The sequence below is a fragment of the Gopherus flavomarginatus genome, chromosome 5 (genome assembly GCF_025201925.1).
Source record: "Gopherus flavomarginatus isolate rGopFla2 chromosome 5, rGopFla2.mat.asm, whole genome shotgun sequence".
NCBI lineage: Eukaryota > Metazoa > Chordata > Testudines > Testudinidae > Gopherus > Gopherus flavomarginatus.
Genome location: NC_066621.1, coordinates 54,766,113 through 54,780,371, shown reverse-complemented (window position 1 = coordinate 54,780,371; position 14,259 = coordinate 54,766,113). Strand labels below are relative to the sequence as shown.

Genomic DNA, 14,259 nt, shown 5'->3' with positions numbered 1-14,259 from the left:
TGTGAAAGTTCACTTAATCATTATTCTCTTATCCACTATTTTGTCCACTCCCTGGAGGAATGATTAAAGAGGCATAAGTTACCCCTAGAGAAAGCAAAGATATTTATCCTATTTGACTTTACTTCTTCAGCTAGATTACTGCTCTGTCCATAATGATAGTCTCAGCTAAGTACCATAGAGTGGCTCCACCATCTAAGAGGCTACTTTTCAACCCTTGGGAACTGCTGCTTGTTTTAAAGATATATTACAATTAATAACAAATAATAATATATAATGGCTGTTAATACCTCAGACAGGTTAATCTCTCAGAACCAACCTGTTCTCTTGATTTATACTGGTTTAATCTCCTCAAATAGTTTAACGGAAATAAAGTAATTAGTGGCAGCATAAATACAGTAGTGTGCTAGTAAATAGTTCCGAGCAGCAAAGCTCTGAAAATATATCAAGGAGTTTGGCCCCCTTCATTTCCACCACCAAAGAGGACTGCAATCCACCAGATTGCAGCTAGTGAGTGCAGAAGGTGTGGGGAATGTCTGCAGAAAACCTCTCTCTCTCCTCAAGAGTCTCTTCTATTGGAGAGCCACATGGCTTTGGGCACTGGGCCAGGAGGAACAGAAAACCAGCTGCTCTCTGCTGACTATAGAATTATCCAAGTGGGAGATCACCATGGGTCCCCTCTGCAGCTGCTATTGTTCATTCCCAAGGGAAGTCATCCTGAAGCAGCTGTGCTGGGAGGGGAGCCAGAGCAGCAGGATGGTGGGAAAACATCTCTGTGGATATGGATTTATAAGGCCATAAACCTTTCTCTATATGCCCGCTCTTCTCAAACGCCTCCCATTTAAGGGGAAGATTTGAACAAAGTTTATTAAGTGACTCTTGTAGAGTTCCCTCACCTTCTGTCTCTTTCCCTTACATATTTTCAAGTGAAGGTATGATTTGGCCCTTTGTTATCCCTATCTCTCCATGGTACTAGGATGCATTCAAGATCCTGACTATCAGAGCATTCTTGCCTGGAAAGCTTCATTATTACAGGTGGTAAAGTCCTCATAGCCTCGAGTTTGAATATGGCTAGCAAAAGCCATCCTAGCCAATCTAGCAGGGTCAGCTAACAGGATACAGAACTGTCAAGTGGTCATGCTGCTTTTCAGTGGATGTCATGTGGTCACATTTACCTATAGCAATGCATTTCCCAAAGAAGATAGAGCCCTGAAAAACGTGCAGATGTCAAATGCTAAATACTGTCTATGTCAATCTTAAAGGCTGAAAAGGGAAAGAATAGGAGAGGTTCTTCTCACTGCAAAACCTCCCTGCCTGTCTAGGAAACATACAAAAGTCATTTAGCTATCACAGCAGAGGGATAAGCAAGAGCTTTCTTTTACCTCAGGAGAATCATTCTCCACAGAGGAGATTTGTTCTAATCGTGTCTGACAAAGTCTTTCCACCCAGTGCTGAACCTTTTCTGATTCCTCCAGATCTTCTCGCTCTGTTTCAGATACCTTAGTCATATCACCGTGGCATAAAAAAGGGTAATGGGTTTACACCACACACAAAATTAGAAGATACAACATGTATTTGACTTTAAAACACTTTCTGTAAAAACAATCATGCTCTTTTGAGTCATTTTCTATTTCACTGCCTTCCATTAGGCCTGTCCTTGAAAACCTCTAAATATCCCATTGTGAGAATACTGTAGTCTTTAAACCAGTAGGACTACCCATCTGAGGAAGAAGTGCTCTTGTGAATAAGAAAGCTTAGGATACGGTTTCTTATCCGTTAGCAACAGAATAGTGTATTTTGTTATCCTGTGTTTTTTAAGTATCTTACACATTGGAACAAACTCTCCATGGAAACCAACAGCGTTATGCTAGCAGATAATTTGGCCCACTGTCTCTTTGACATGCAAAGATTTAATAAACTTTCTGCAAAATACCCCAAAACCCACACCATATTCTACTTTCCTCCCATTTCCTTTTATTGCAGTTTGCTATAATTTCTCCTCCCCATTTTTAAGTGCATGCCTTGTTTGAAAAGAACTCAGCCCTCCCTTTAATTTTACATCCAACATAGTACTATGCTTTACCACCTCAATTTAAACATTTTCTTCATTTCCTCAGGTCATATTGTTTCTGATTTTTAGTAGTTCTTTTTTTCTATGTTTGTCTTGCACTGACTTCTTGCTTTTCATTTTTACAGATATTCATATTTTTATTACCAAAAAAAGCAAGCTAATAAAAGGAAAAAGGTGGGCACGGATCTCAACATAAGCTTAGCATTCTTCACTTGTTGCCGGGTATATCGAACAAGATCCAGAATTTGTTATTTTAAATAACCCACATCTGCAGACAAGCAAAGGGCCCACCTCACAAGGAACTTGAGGTACTATAAGGTACCTTTTAAGTCAGTGAGATTATACATGTTTTGAGTTAGACACATGCTCAAATATCTTGCTGAACTGGGTCCCAGACACCCATGAGAGTCAAAGAGTTTTGCCTGCAGAGGAAAAGCAGGATAAAATAGAAGGAAATAATCAAACTATAAAGAAATATAGTCCAACACTTATCACAACATACCTCTTGTACAAGCCGGTTGATTTTCAGCTGTTTTTCTTTTTCCAACATCCCTTCTTTTTCTTTGGCAAGTTTTTGCTCAAACTCCAGTTCCTTTTTACACTTTTTCTGTTCACACAGACTGTTGCTCTTCAACTTCTTTCTCTCTTTCCCTTTCTGGGAGGTTTTATTTATTGCACAAAATAGTAGTGTGTATACTTTACAATGGCTTAGAACACTGCAAAACTTTGAGCTCAATTGAGCCTTTAGATATATGAAAACCTGTCTTGGAAAATTAGCCACGTTGTTTGTGTGCATAAGCTGTTTTTAAAACAATTCTAAAACCCAGTCCCCATCATATTGGGTGAAATGCCTTCTTATTCAGAAGGCAAACAGAAGGCCTATGCATCACTTAAGGATCATACAATGTTGGTATTATTACATACTTTTTTCCTCTTCTATAACATTTCAGCATGTGAGTATGCTGGGGTTGTAAGTGAGAGTTAAGATATTCATAAATAGTTCCATAATATTGTCATTTCTCATCCTTCTGCTTGTCATTAATTTCATGATGGCTTTGACATAAGTGCTCATGTATTTACATGTAGGAGTGAACCCTTCCCTTTTAGCCTATAAAAAGCATTTATTGCATCATACATCCAAAGCACCGCATAACATGCATTAGGAAAGACAGAGCAAGCAATTGCAAAGAAAAGGCTTAGATCAGTGCAGTCTATTAAGGAGACAGTGTGTCTGAATTTTACGGATGGCAAATGGACATTCATGGGAGCTACAGGATTAAATGTGCTCACATGCACTGGCCACTTTAAGATGAGCTAACATGCAACCATAAGACTTACATGTATGATGATTTTTTTTTTTTGGCTTTAAAATAGTGCAACTAAAGGCCCCTGAAACTTCTGGATAGAGACTTTGAAGTCTGTGCTCTAGCTGTCAGGGAAAGAAAACCTGCTCCCTTGATTACAGTGACCATCTGCTGGGTTCCCTGAGGCCAAGTAGTAGTGCAAGAGGATAGCCTGCATACTCCAGTTTTGCACAGTGAAGAGGAGCTGGCTGGTTCCTTAAAGACTGCCACTGCAGTGAGAGGCAGTGTTCCAGGCTTGGTTGTTAGAGGAGACACAGCACAGTGAGGAAGCATGAGCTGTTCTTTTTTTCAGCCAATAGCTCTTCACTATAGCTTGGGGAACCCAGGGCACAGTGACAATCATGCTACAATTATTCTCTGCATAACAGGATTAATTTATCAGCCCTGCGATACTGGAGTGAAATGTAGCAGCTCACACCCCTAATCTAGGCAATAACCATTTGGAAGATTAAAAAAAAATAGACAGGCATTCTTCTTGCTGGTAAAAAAGACCTGCCCTGATATGTGAGTGATTAGAACTTGGCATTACTGTGATCAGTGAAGTTGTATTGTATTGGCTTCACAATTAATTTGGCTATTGTTGCACAGATTAACCTTAACAGGTAAAATGACTATGTTGTGAAAATGATTTAGTAGCATCAAACACCTAATTTCTAATCCCCATGTTTTAGCCATGATGTTTAGTTTGTATTACAAATGTTTTCATGTTTTGTTTAGAGCTAGTTACTGTTCATACCATTCACTGGGACATTACTTTATTCTTTACAAAGAATGGTAAATATAGCGTGGGGGTTCATGTGACAGATGGTAACATTTTGTAACTGTAGATGAAGACTCACACGGAGTTCTCTGTATGATTCTGGTGCTGTAGAATAGCAATGTGTTCCCATTAATCTTAGCTGAACAAACTACCACAGCTCAAATCAAACTCTTCAGAGCCTGAGTCATCCTTTCCATAGATCATTTTTAACGGATTCATAATTCACTGTTTGCAATTTGCTCTGTACTAAATATATCTTTAATAGGAAGTGAATTTCTTTTATAAAAATTGGTTTGTTGTTTTTGTGTGGGCTGAAACATTTTAAAACCAAACAAAATAAAAATAGTTTAGATTAAAAATACATGTTTTCAAGTTGTTAGTCTATCGTGTGCGTAGATTTGAATAGTGGGTAGTTTCGCCCTTTAATATTTTTCCAAGTGCTTTGAGAACTTCTAAACATATAGAGATGCAAAGCATATAATTATACAGAATAACTTGGGCAGTAAAACCAGTTTGCACTTTTACAGCACACCTTATGTTTTTCTGCCACATAACCTACTGTACTGATGTTGGCTAGAGTACGAGATGGTGGTCAGCATTGACCTGTTAACGTTAAACAACAGCACAAAGTGGTATCTGAGATGTTGCAGATATTTCCTATCCTACGCATACAGAAATAATTGTGGCTCATAGTAAAAGATGACCTTTTAAATGGTTATCGTGGTAGGTATAGCTGATGAGTCCAGGCTGTGATCTTGATTTCCTTGCACACTCAAAACTATAAATGAATTGATGTAGGAGCAATGCAGGATCTGGCTCTGGCTCTATGATGGCTTCACCATTAAGTCCCTAATTGATTTTGGTCATTAACCTGGTAGACATCAGTAATATACTGTTCATAATAGTGTCAAAAGATACTGAAAAATAAAAGAAGAATGTACCAAGAGGAACAGAATATTATTTGAAACACTACTGCATGCTTTAGAGATGATACTTAAAATATACTACCCTGTTTACCAAATTTTAAAAGTATGTATTGATTGTTTTCTTCCATTATGAGTCAAATTCATTTCTGTTAAAGATCTATTCACCACGTAAGCTCCCACTTACTGGTAAATTTCCAAAGGCACAAATGGGAGCGAGGCACTCAATTCCCATTTATTATTTGCCTCTGAAAATCTCCCTTTTAAGCACTATTTCAAAGGCTTATGGGGAGCATACGATTTGCAAAGGGGAGCATCCCATTAGTCCAGTCTTCCAATGTTTTGAGCACCTCCTGAAATGTATGGCTAGCTATCAATTCCCATTGCAATCAGTGGGAGTTGAGAGCACTCAGTACTTCAAAGATCAGCCCCTCCAGCTGCACTCCAAAGAAACTTGCTTGTACATGCACACGTTAAATGAGAAAGCATTTGAATATAGTGAATCCATATAAAGTAAGATAGTCGGTCACATACTGCCACACTTAGAAATAAATGTACACTGCTGTACAATTTATTTAAAAAAATACAGAGGAGAGAAAGAAGTAATTTCAAATGCAAAACCCACAGCAAATTTTCACTTATATCTCTACACACTTTGTACCTTGCGAATTGTGGGAAATTTCCCTTCATATCGATAAAACCATCCAAAAGCTATTAAAAAAAGCAAAGGAAAAATATTTGCTGGAGAAAAGTCCTGAACTGGTTTAGATCAAGCTGGACCCATATGTAACTGGTTAAAAGCTATTTGAAGGCAAAATAATGATGGTATTAAATGTCTGCAATGTTGCATTGTATTAAATGATGGTATTAAATGACAGTTCCTTTATCAAGTTTGATCAAAAAGCAGCATCTGTACATTTACTAACATGTTTACCTTACTGATACACTTTTTATGTGAAATAAAACAGATGGAACAGCCAGCCTCTATACAAAACCTGACAGTCATTCTCATTGTTATTAGATGCACATTGTCATGCCTATTGCTTTATATTCATTGTACTAATTTGTTAGCAATAACAAACTGAATGAAATCAAATAAATGATTCAAAAACATCCAAGCTTGTGCACAACACAACATCCAAGCTTGTGTTTAGGGAAACAACAAAACCCTTCATTCCCTATACGAAGTATTTTTGTTTAGGGAAAAAAAAGATTTTCTTAAAGCCAAGTTCATGAAGTTTAAAACCATACTGTTGGGTAATGCATAGGACATATAGTAACTCTATTTTTATACATAAATCTGCTGATGATACAAAGCTTAATTAATAGCATCCACTTTTTAAAAATTTACTGACAAGAGTCTGTTTCATTTAGGTGTCTCTAGAGCACAATAGCAGCAATACATATTCTGAGCTCTGTAATTTTGTTAGCATTTACCATCTAATGGACTGTGGGTCCTGCTCTAGCAACTGAAAGCAGCAAGAATAGAAAGTGTTCAGTCTAGTGTCAAGACTGACTGTCAGGAGGAAATGAAATGTAGGAAGACTCTGGATCAGGATAGGAAGCCAAGGCTGAAGAGCAAACCTGTTTGTTCTGCTTCGTGATCACTCCATCCATGTCATCTGCTGCAAGTTGGTCATGTGCAACTCCCTTTAAATCTACTAAAGAAACAAAGGCGGGAGGAAATGAGGAGACACAAGTGATAGGGTAACTGAGGTTTCCACAAGGTAAAAAGGGAACCTCACTGAGATCTGTAATATCATGAAAAAGCCCAGGTATAATCAATTCCTGGTTTACCCTGAAGAAAATAAGGTCTTCATACAGCACCATGGCCTGCAATGCACTGCAGCTAGGCTGGGTGAGGAACCTGGTGGCTACTCTTAAGTTTGACCATCAACAGTTATCTTGGGTCTAACTTCAGAGAGAAACGCCACCTCTTTCCCTTATACTATAGTAGCCCCTATATTGTGGCCTCACTGCAGGAGGCAGAGCACAAACACAGTAAGAACAAATCTCTGCCCTAAAGAGCTTCCAATTTAAATAGACAAGAGAAATGAACAGTGGGAGAAAGGAAATATCATCGCCTGCATTTTATGACTTGAAAACTGAGGAACAGAAAGATTAAGCAACTTGCACAAGTTGGAATACTGTGGCAGAGTCAGCAATTGAACCTAGATCTCCTGAGCTCCAGTCTAGTGTCTTACCAGTACTACTTTCCTACTTCCTGTTGTGCATAATAGTGCTTCAAAGCATCTGGGTTTTTTTAGTTTAACCAGTTCCTGATTTAGCCTTTTATCTAGAAGTTAGCTTCAAACCATCTCAATTGCCTTTGAAAAGCTCAGCCCAGCAGCAAAGCTTACAGTTAATGGGCACTTCTATGAAAAGTTAGAGTGCACAAACAGCAGCTTCTTACTGAACAGATCCACTCCCTGTGATAAATCCTACTGAGGCAAAATGCCCTCTGCCTTCAAGGGAATTTTGTCTTAGTAAGGACTACAAGATTTGCACAAATTATTTTCTGGGGAGGGAAAAGGAGGAATGAGGAATAAGAGAGGGAGAAAGGATGGAATGGGAGCAGAAAAGGTGGGGGGAAGGACACCACAGCGTGAATGGATTAGACAACTGAAAAGTGAAGAACACGTGTGTCCAAGCCTTATGGAATCCACAGTAGGAGATGTGAGTGTTTGTCTCCTTCTAGTGTCTGGTCCACATAAGATATGAATGTATTTGCTTTATGTGCCAGACAAAGGTCTTAGGCCTCAAATAAGTACACACTTATGAGCATGCATAAATTTAACCATGTGAGTGGTCCCACTGAGAACTAAGTAGATCTGCTCACATGCTTAACGTTAAGCAGATTCTTAAGTGCTTTGCTTTATCAGGGCCTTAGCATAGAAGGGCCTAAGATCAATCCTCATTTTTCAATCTCATTTTTCATACGACTTGCAAAATCATCAGAATGCCAACAGCAAACAGTAAGCAGATCAGTCAAAACCCTGACTTCCAAAAGTCATTCTTCATAAGAAGAATGAAAATTTAAGTCATGCTTTCTATAAAACTCAGACCAGGTTTCAGTAAAGTAGAAAAACTGAAGGGAATAATTTGTTTAAAACGGATATTTTCTACAACTGTTGGAGAAATTCAACCATCCCTGAATATATCTGTATTTCACAAAGTTGAAAATTTCAAATGGATCTGTATTTGATTTGTCAAGCAGAGTAGGAATATTGTAGGTTTTTTAAAAAGATCAGCTTGCTCAGAGGTTTATTGCTACAGTTAAAAGTTGTTGGATCTTTACAGTGTGATTTATAAGATTGTACAGGAGACTGGGGCATTGTTCAGAGTTTTGTTATAATTTCTAAAGAAATAACTATTTGCTAGAGCCTGTGCTGAATATTTGCACAAGTGTGTCACAGTATCCACCAGATCCCTTGATTTATTTAGGGGACAAATGTTTAAACACAGGATATGATGAGTGTGTCCCCAAGAATGATCATGCATTAGACACAAAAGACCCATATTTGCACATGCAAAACAGTAATAACAATAAATAATAGTACCAATACCTAGCTCTTATATAGTGATCATCTCAAAACACTTTACACAAGGAGAGCAATATCATTATCTCCATTTGAAAGAAAGGGAAATTAGGCACAGAGGTGCAATGAATTGCCCAAGGTCACCCCAGCTGGCCAGTGGCAGAGCTGGGAATAGACTCCCAGTCCAGTGTTCTACCCATTAGCCCACATTGCCTCTCCATAGTAATCATTGTTAGTCCATTTGCATGCACAAATACACATCAACATGCTGAACAAAGCTCTATAACTAATTCAGTGCTCTATATACAATAAATAGGCAATATGCCCTTTCCCAGGACACTGAAAATGGTGCTCAGCTGGGCTGAGAACCATGTCGGAGTCAGCAGACAGGGGTCAGGAGGCAAGCAGCCTCACAGTGGGCCTGGATGGGGACAAGGTGTTCATTTATTATCTTCCTACCAGGCATCACCTGAAGGTGCTGGAAGATGGTTAACCACTCTCTCCTCAAAGATAAGTAGCAGGAAGGTGTTTACAGGACACCAGGCAGCCATCCCCACATCCTCCAAAGACTTAGAAAGTAAGGACTCTGGGGTCCTAGCTGGGGGGAAGGGTTGGCAGTGGTTTGCACAAACTGGATACTTCATGTGGACTTGGACCTCAGTGATCCATATGTTTCAGTTGGTAAAGCTCAGATGAGCTGAAAGCTGCACGTTGCTCTCAGCTCTAGTGGTAGCTCCAGCCCCTCTTCGCCAAAAGCAGGAAGTTCTATATAGATTTCTCCTTTTTAAAAAAAGCGAACACCCTCCCCTTTCTCCCAGTAATAAAGCCAGAGCACCAAGCCACTGTGGCTCCAGCTGTAAGTACAGCATTACATCTCTGCATCCTATTCCTCCATCTCTCAAGATCTCTCCCAAGTCAAAGATGTCAAATAGGGAAATGAAACCAAGTCACCCACAGTATTTTTCTGATTATCTACTGGATACAGAAAGCTCAACACTCATTTAAAGTAAGAGATCAGAAAAACTTTGAAATGTGACCCAAGTAGCAAAATGCCAGCAACTCCTGTAATCCATTATGCACTGACATTTTATGCCAAGAGATTAAAATAAGACTATGAATGCAACATATTTCCACCTCAGTTATTCACACACATATATACATATACGGTACGTAAAAATTTTGGGTAGATTTTCAAATGGGAGCTGAGTTTTTTTTAGGCACCTAAATGAAGTGGCTAGACTTTCAAAAGTGTTCAGAGTGAGCACATAGCAACTCTGAATGAGAACAGCTCAAAGAAAATCTTGCTTTTAGTGCACATGAAATGTGACAGGTTGACGTCTCTGGAGACTGAGGCTCCCTGAATAGAAACAGCCTGGACAACAGCAAAATACACCCCCCATGATGCACCTCAAACCTGACCTAGAGGGTTCATCATCATGGTAGGAAGTTCAGTCTCCATGTCAACACATTTCTTGGCTGAGACTGTGAACATGGCTGACAGTGAGTGTGGCAGTGAGTTTTGTCACAGATGTCTATTAAGTGGGAACTGGATGGATACAACTAAACTCATCTCTCATAGACCTCCAAAAAGCCAACAGGTGTTAAGTTTTAGTTATGGCTGCCATAGGTTAGATTTGAACTGGTGAAAACACCTCATCTCCATGACCATTGTTGAGTCATAATATTGTTCCTCAAACGCAACTGTTTCCCCCACTGACTAGGATGGAACCAGTCACTTACTTCTGTGTTTAGGAGTAGGGGCTGGATGTACATCTGCAGTTACAGTTTTTACAGGCTTAGGTGACTCTTTAGGCCTCCAATCTTCTTCCCATTCCTTTTTAAATTTCTCTTCTTCTGCTGTTATCCTAAATATATATAGAAGAATATTATTTCTTGAAATTCTCATTTAAAAATATAACTTTGTAAACTACAAATTATTTTTCTTTATCTGAAATACAAACCATTTCCTTCCAACTCAGCTAAAAACCCAAATTTTAAACATATAGAAATGGCTGCTATTTCACTTCTGGTCCAACTAATATATTCAACTGAACAGAAAACACACTGAAATAATAAACAAACACTTGTTTGTTTTCTAATGATAATATATACTTTTTTCAAGTATCAGAGTGGTAGCCATGTTAGTCTGGACTCTTTGCTGCTTTTACAGATCCTGTGGCACCTTATAGACTAACAGACATATTGGAGCATGAGCTTTCGTGGGTAAATACCCACTTCGTTGGATGCATGTAGTGGAAATTTCCAGAGGCAGGTATAAATATGCAAGCAAGAATCAGGCTAGAGATAATGAGGTTAGTTCAATCAGGGAGGATGAGGCCCTCTTCTAGCAGATCAGATATTAGGAATGGCAAAATACAAAAACCTGTAAGAGAACACTTCAATCTCCCTGGACACACAATAGCAGATTTAAAGGTAGCCATCCTGCAGCAAACAAACTTGAGGACCAGACTTCAAAGAGAAACTGCTGAGCGTCAGTTCATCTGCAAATTTGACACCATCAGCTCAGGATTAAACAAAGACTGTGAATGGCTAGCCAACTACAAAACCAGTTTCTCCTTCCTTGGAGTTCACAAATCAACTGCTAGAAGAGGGCCTCATCCTCCCTGATAGAACTAACCTCGTTATCTCTAGCCTGATTCTTGCTTGCATAATCATACCTGCCTCTGGAAATTTCCACTACATGCATCCAATGAAGTGGTATTCACCCATGAAAGCATATACTTTTTTGTGTTTCAATACTAATGAGATATGGAGGCAATGCATGCAAAATGCAAGTCACTGCCTTTATACACACATGACAGAGCCACATATAAACTGGTTGAATTGCACACTGGGGTAAGGCTTGGAGAAGTTAATTCTGAGCACCTTATAGAATCAATGATTTTTAAGACCAGAAGGGATTATGACTATCATCTAGTCTGCCTGCCTGAATAAACCAGAACAGGGAACCTACCTCACCGAATAATTTCTACATTGAGGCCGTAACTTCTGTCTGAGTATAACATATCTTTTAGAAAGACAACCTGTTGTGACTTAAAGGCTTCAAGTGACAGAGATTCCATTACATCCTTAGCTAAGTTATTCCAATATTTATCTGTCCCCACTGTTAAAAACATGTGTCTTATTTCTACACGATTTATTTCCATTTAAATTATTGTTTCTTGGCATAGCTAGAGCGCACAAAAGAGTAGCTATACCCTGACAGGAGCTGGCTCAAGAAATAACTATAGCTGAGACAACTAAACAGTGACGCCACTGTATAATTAAATTCATCATGTAAGGACTTCTAACAAAAACGAACACTGTGACACTCTAGAAAGGGAGAGTTCAGAAAAATGAAGAAACTAGTTACAAAGAATCCATGTATGACACCCTGGCATCACAATATTCACCACTGTCATGTAATTAGGATATGTTTTGTACAAAAAATGCCTTGTGAGGTATCATTCTAAAAGTCTTGATCTGCTAGACATTAATATCTCGTTGGATTCTATGTGCTATCATTGTATGCAAAGTTATGAAGCTTGGCTACATATGTATTACTGAAACATGTTGTGAGGTTGAAAACACCCACAAGCAGCCTTTCAGGTACAACAGTAAAAAGGCCAAACAATGTTAATGGCTTATTGGGGAAATGCACACAAGCACAAGGATTACCCCAGGAACTGTGTACAACAGAAACCTCTCAGAGATAGCACTACACAATGGGAATTGTTTGACCCAGGTCACAGCAAAAGAGCTTTCCAACAAGTGGGAAGAAGATATAAAAGGGAGAAATTACATCGTGATGGGACCTCACTCTCCGTACAACACCACACCTGGAAACACCTGAGGAATAAAGACTGAACAGGAGGGAATGGATGGTCCCAGGCTAAAGGAATTTTTAGCCTGTGTATGAAAACCTGGGCAACCCAAGCTACAGAGCCAAGGCAGCTTGTGCCTTAAGAATCCGCCAGCCTGTTTATCACTGAGTGAGAATTTGCTAATTCATATCCTACCTATCTAGTATGTTATGCTCAGTTTGCAGTTTTGTTTATTTACTAGGTTATCTGCTTTGATCTGTTTGCTATTACTTATAATCTATCCTTTTGCAGTTAATAAACTTATCTTATGTTTTAATCCAAACCAGTGTGCATTTGACTAAGGTGTCTGGGGGAAATCTCAGCTTGGTTACCACAAGCGTGCATGGTCATCTTCACATTGAGGGAGAGGTGGACTGGGTGCTAAACCTATATACTGGCCAGATTTGACCAGGGCAGGACAGTAGTGCTCTGGGGTCCAAGGCTGGTGGTTAGAGAGCCCACATGTAACTGCAGCTGGGTATGTCCCTACCTATGTGAATGCTGGTGAAAGTGCAAGCTTGGGGGGCTCTGCAACTTGTCGCAGCAGCACAGTGTGAGAGGGAGCCCAGGCTGGTGGGTCAGAGGGCTCAGTGGTACCCTAATTCCAGGTGGCACCCTGGGGGAACCTGTCACACCATGATCAGAAATAAGGAGATTTGGGAGAGGTAGGGGAAATATTGGCACAAATGGGACTTAGGATCTCATGTCCTACTAACCTTCAGTGGGAGCTGGGTGCCTAACTTTTTAATGCCCTTTGCAAAAACCCTGCTTAACATCCTCAGACTCCACCCACCCCTGGTGGAGATTACTTACAGCACACAACAACAGAAGTCCAAGTTGGTGTACACATAACCATCCCCCCCCTCTTCCTACAAAAAACCTAAAGAATAAAGGAAACAGGAATGCAATATGGTTAAATGTCAAGATTTGAGTAGTTATTCATGGCAAGCCAATATTCTTCTGAAAATGGAAATCCAGCTCAACACAAAAGTGCATGAGCTATGGCAGTAAAATGGCGATCGGAGAGCTAAATGGAGATTTACATCAGGTGTATGGGGGAGGCTGCCTACTGACGTGAACTAGGTCAGGACCAGCCACGTATTCGGTGCCTAGAGGAAAAAACAGCTAGATTGATGATGGAAGATTGAACACAGGATAGCCCCTACTATTGCTGATATTGGCATTACATGACAAATAAACAATGTTTGACTGAAACTGCAGAGTCTGTACAATACATCTGACATATCCTTCCTCAGAAGCCACATCCTCCATAGCAATTTCAAGAAATGAATCATAAGGATTCCACTTTCCTTATATTTCTGAAAACAATTTTTCCTCCACCAAGCTGTCCAGAGCTTTAGCTGAGTAACCCTCTAATCCTCTTGATTTAATTCCTTCCATCCTCCCACCTACTACTGTTTAATCAGCTCTGTTGTTTTGGGTCACATCTGCAAACAGATTGTAAAACCACTGAGATGGAGATTATGTTTTACCTGTACGGCAACATGCCAAGCACACTCTTGGGCATTTTGCTAATAAATAAAAATAGATAGTAAAATAAAATGTTTGAACAAGGAATAACTGTACATAACATTTCCTCCCATTTCTCATAACTTGTTAAAGATTGCTGCAATCACAAGTGACACATAATCCAATAACATAATGCAGCATTTTTGCTGTTGCTGAATTTTGTACCATAGAGCACACCTCTCAGTGATGAAAAGATATATTTTCAACTGTGT

The 14,259-nt window shown here is 39.4% G+C and overlaps 1 protein-coding gene across 1 annotated transcript in view; it reads right to left on the bottom strand.

Moving 5' to 3' along the window:
- USH1C (USH1 protein network component harmonin) overlaps positions 1–14,259 on the bottom strand; it is a 102,130-nt gene that overhangs the window by 33,259 nt on the left and 54,612 nt on the right. Inside the window, exons 14-15 of the mRNA XM_050955814.1 lie at positions 10,395–10,519; positions 6,700–6,776 (exon numbers count right to left, since the gene is read on the bottom strand). Coding sequence (XP_050811771.1) covers positions 6,700–6,776; positions 10,395–10,519 — 202 coding nt within the window. The remainder of the gene's footprint in view (positions 1–6,699; positions 6,777–10,394; positions 10,520–14,259) is intronic.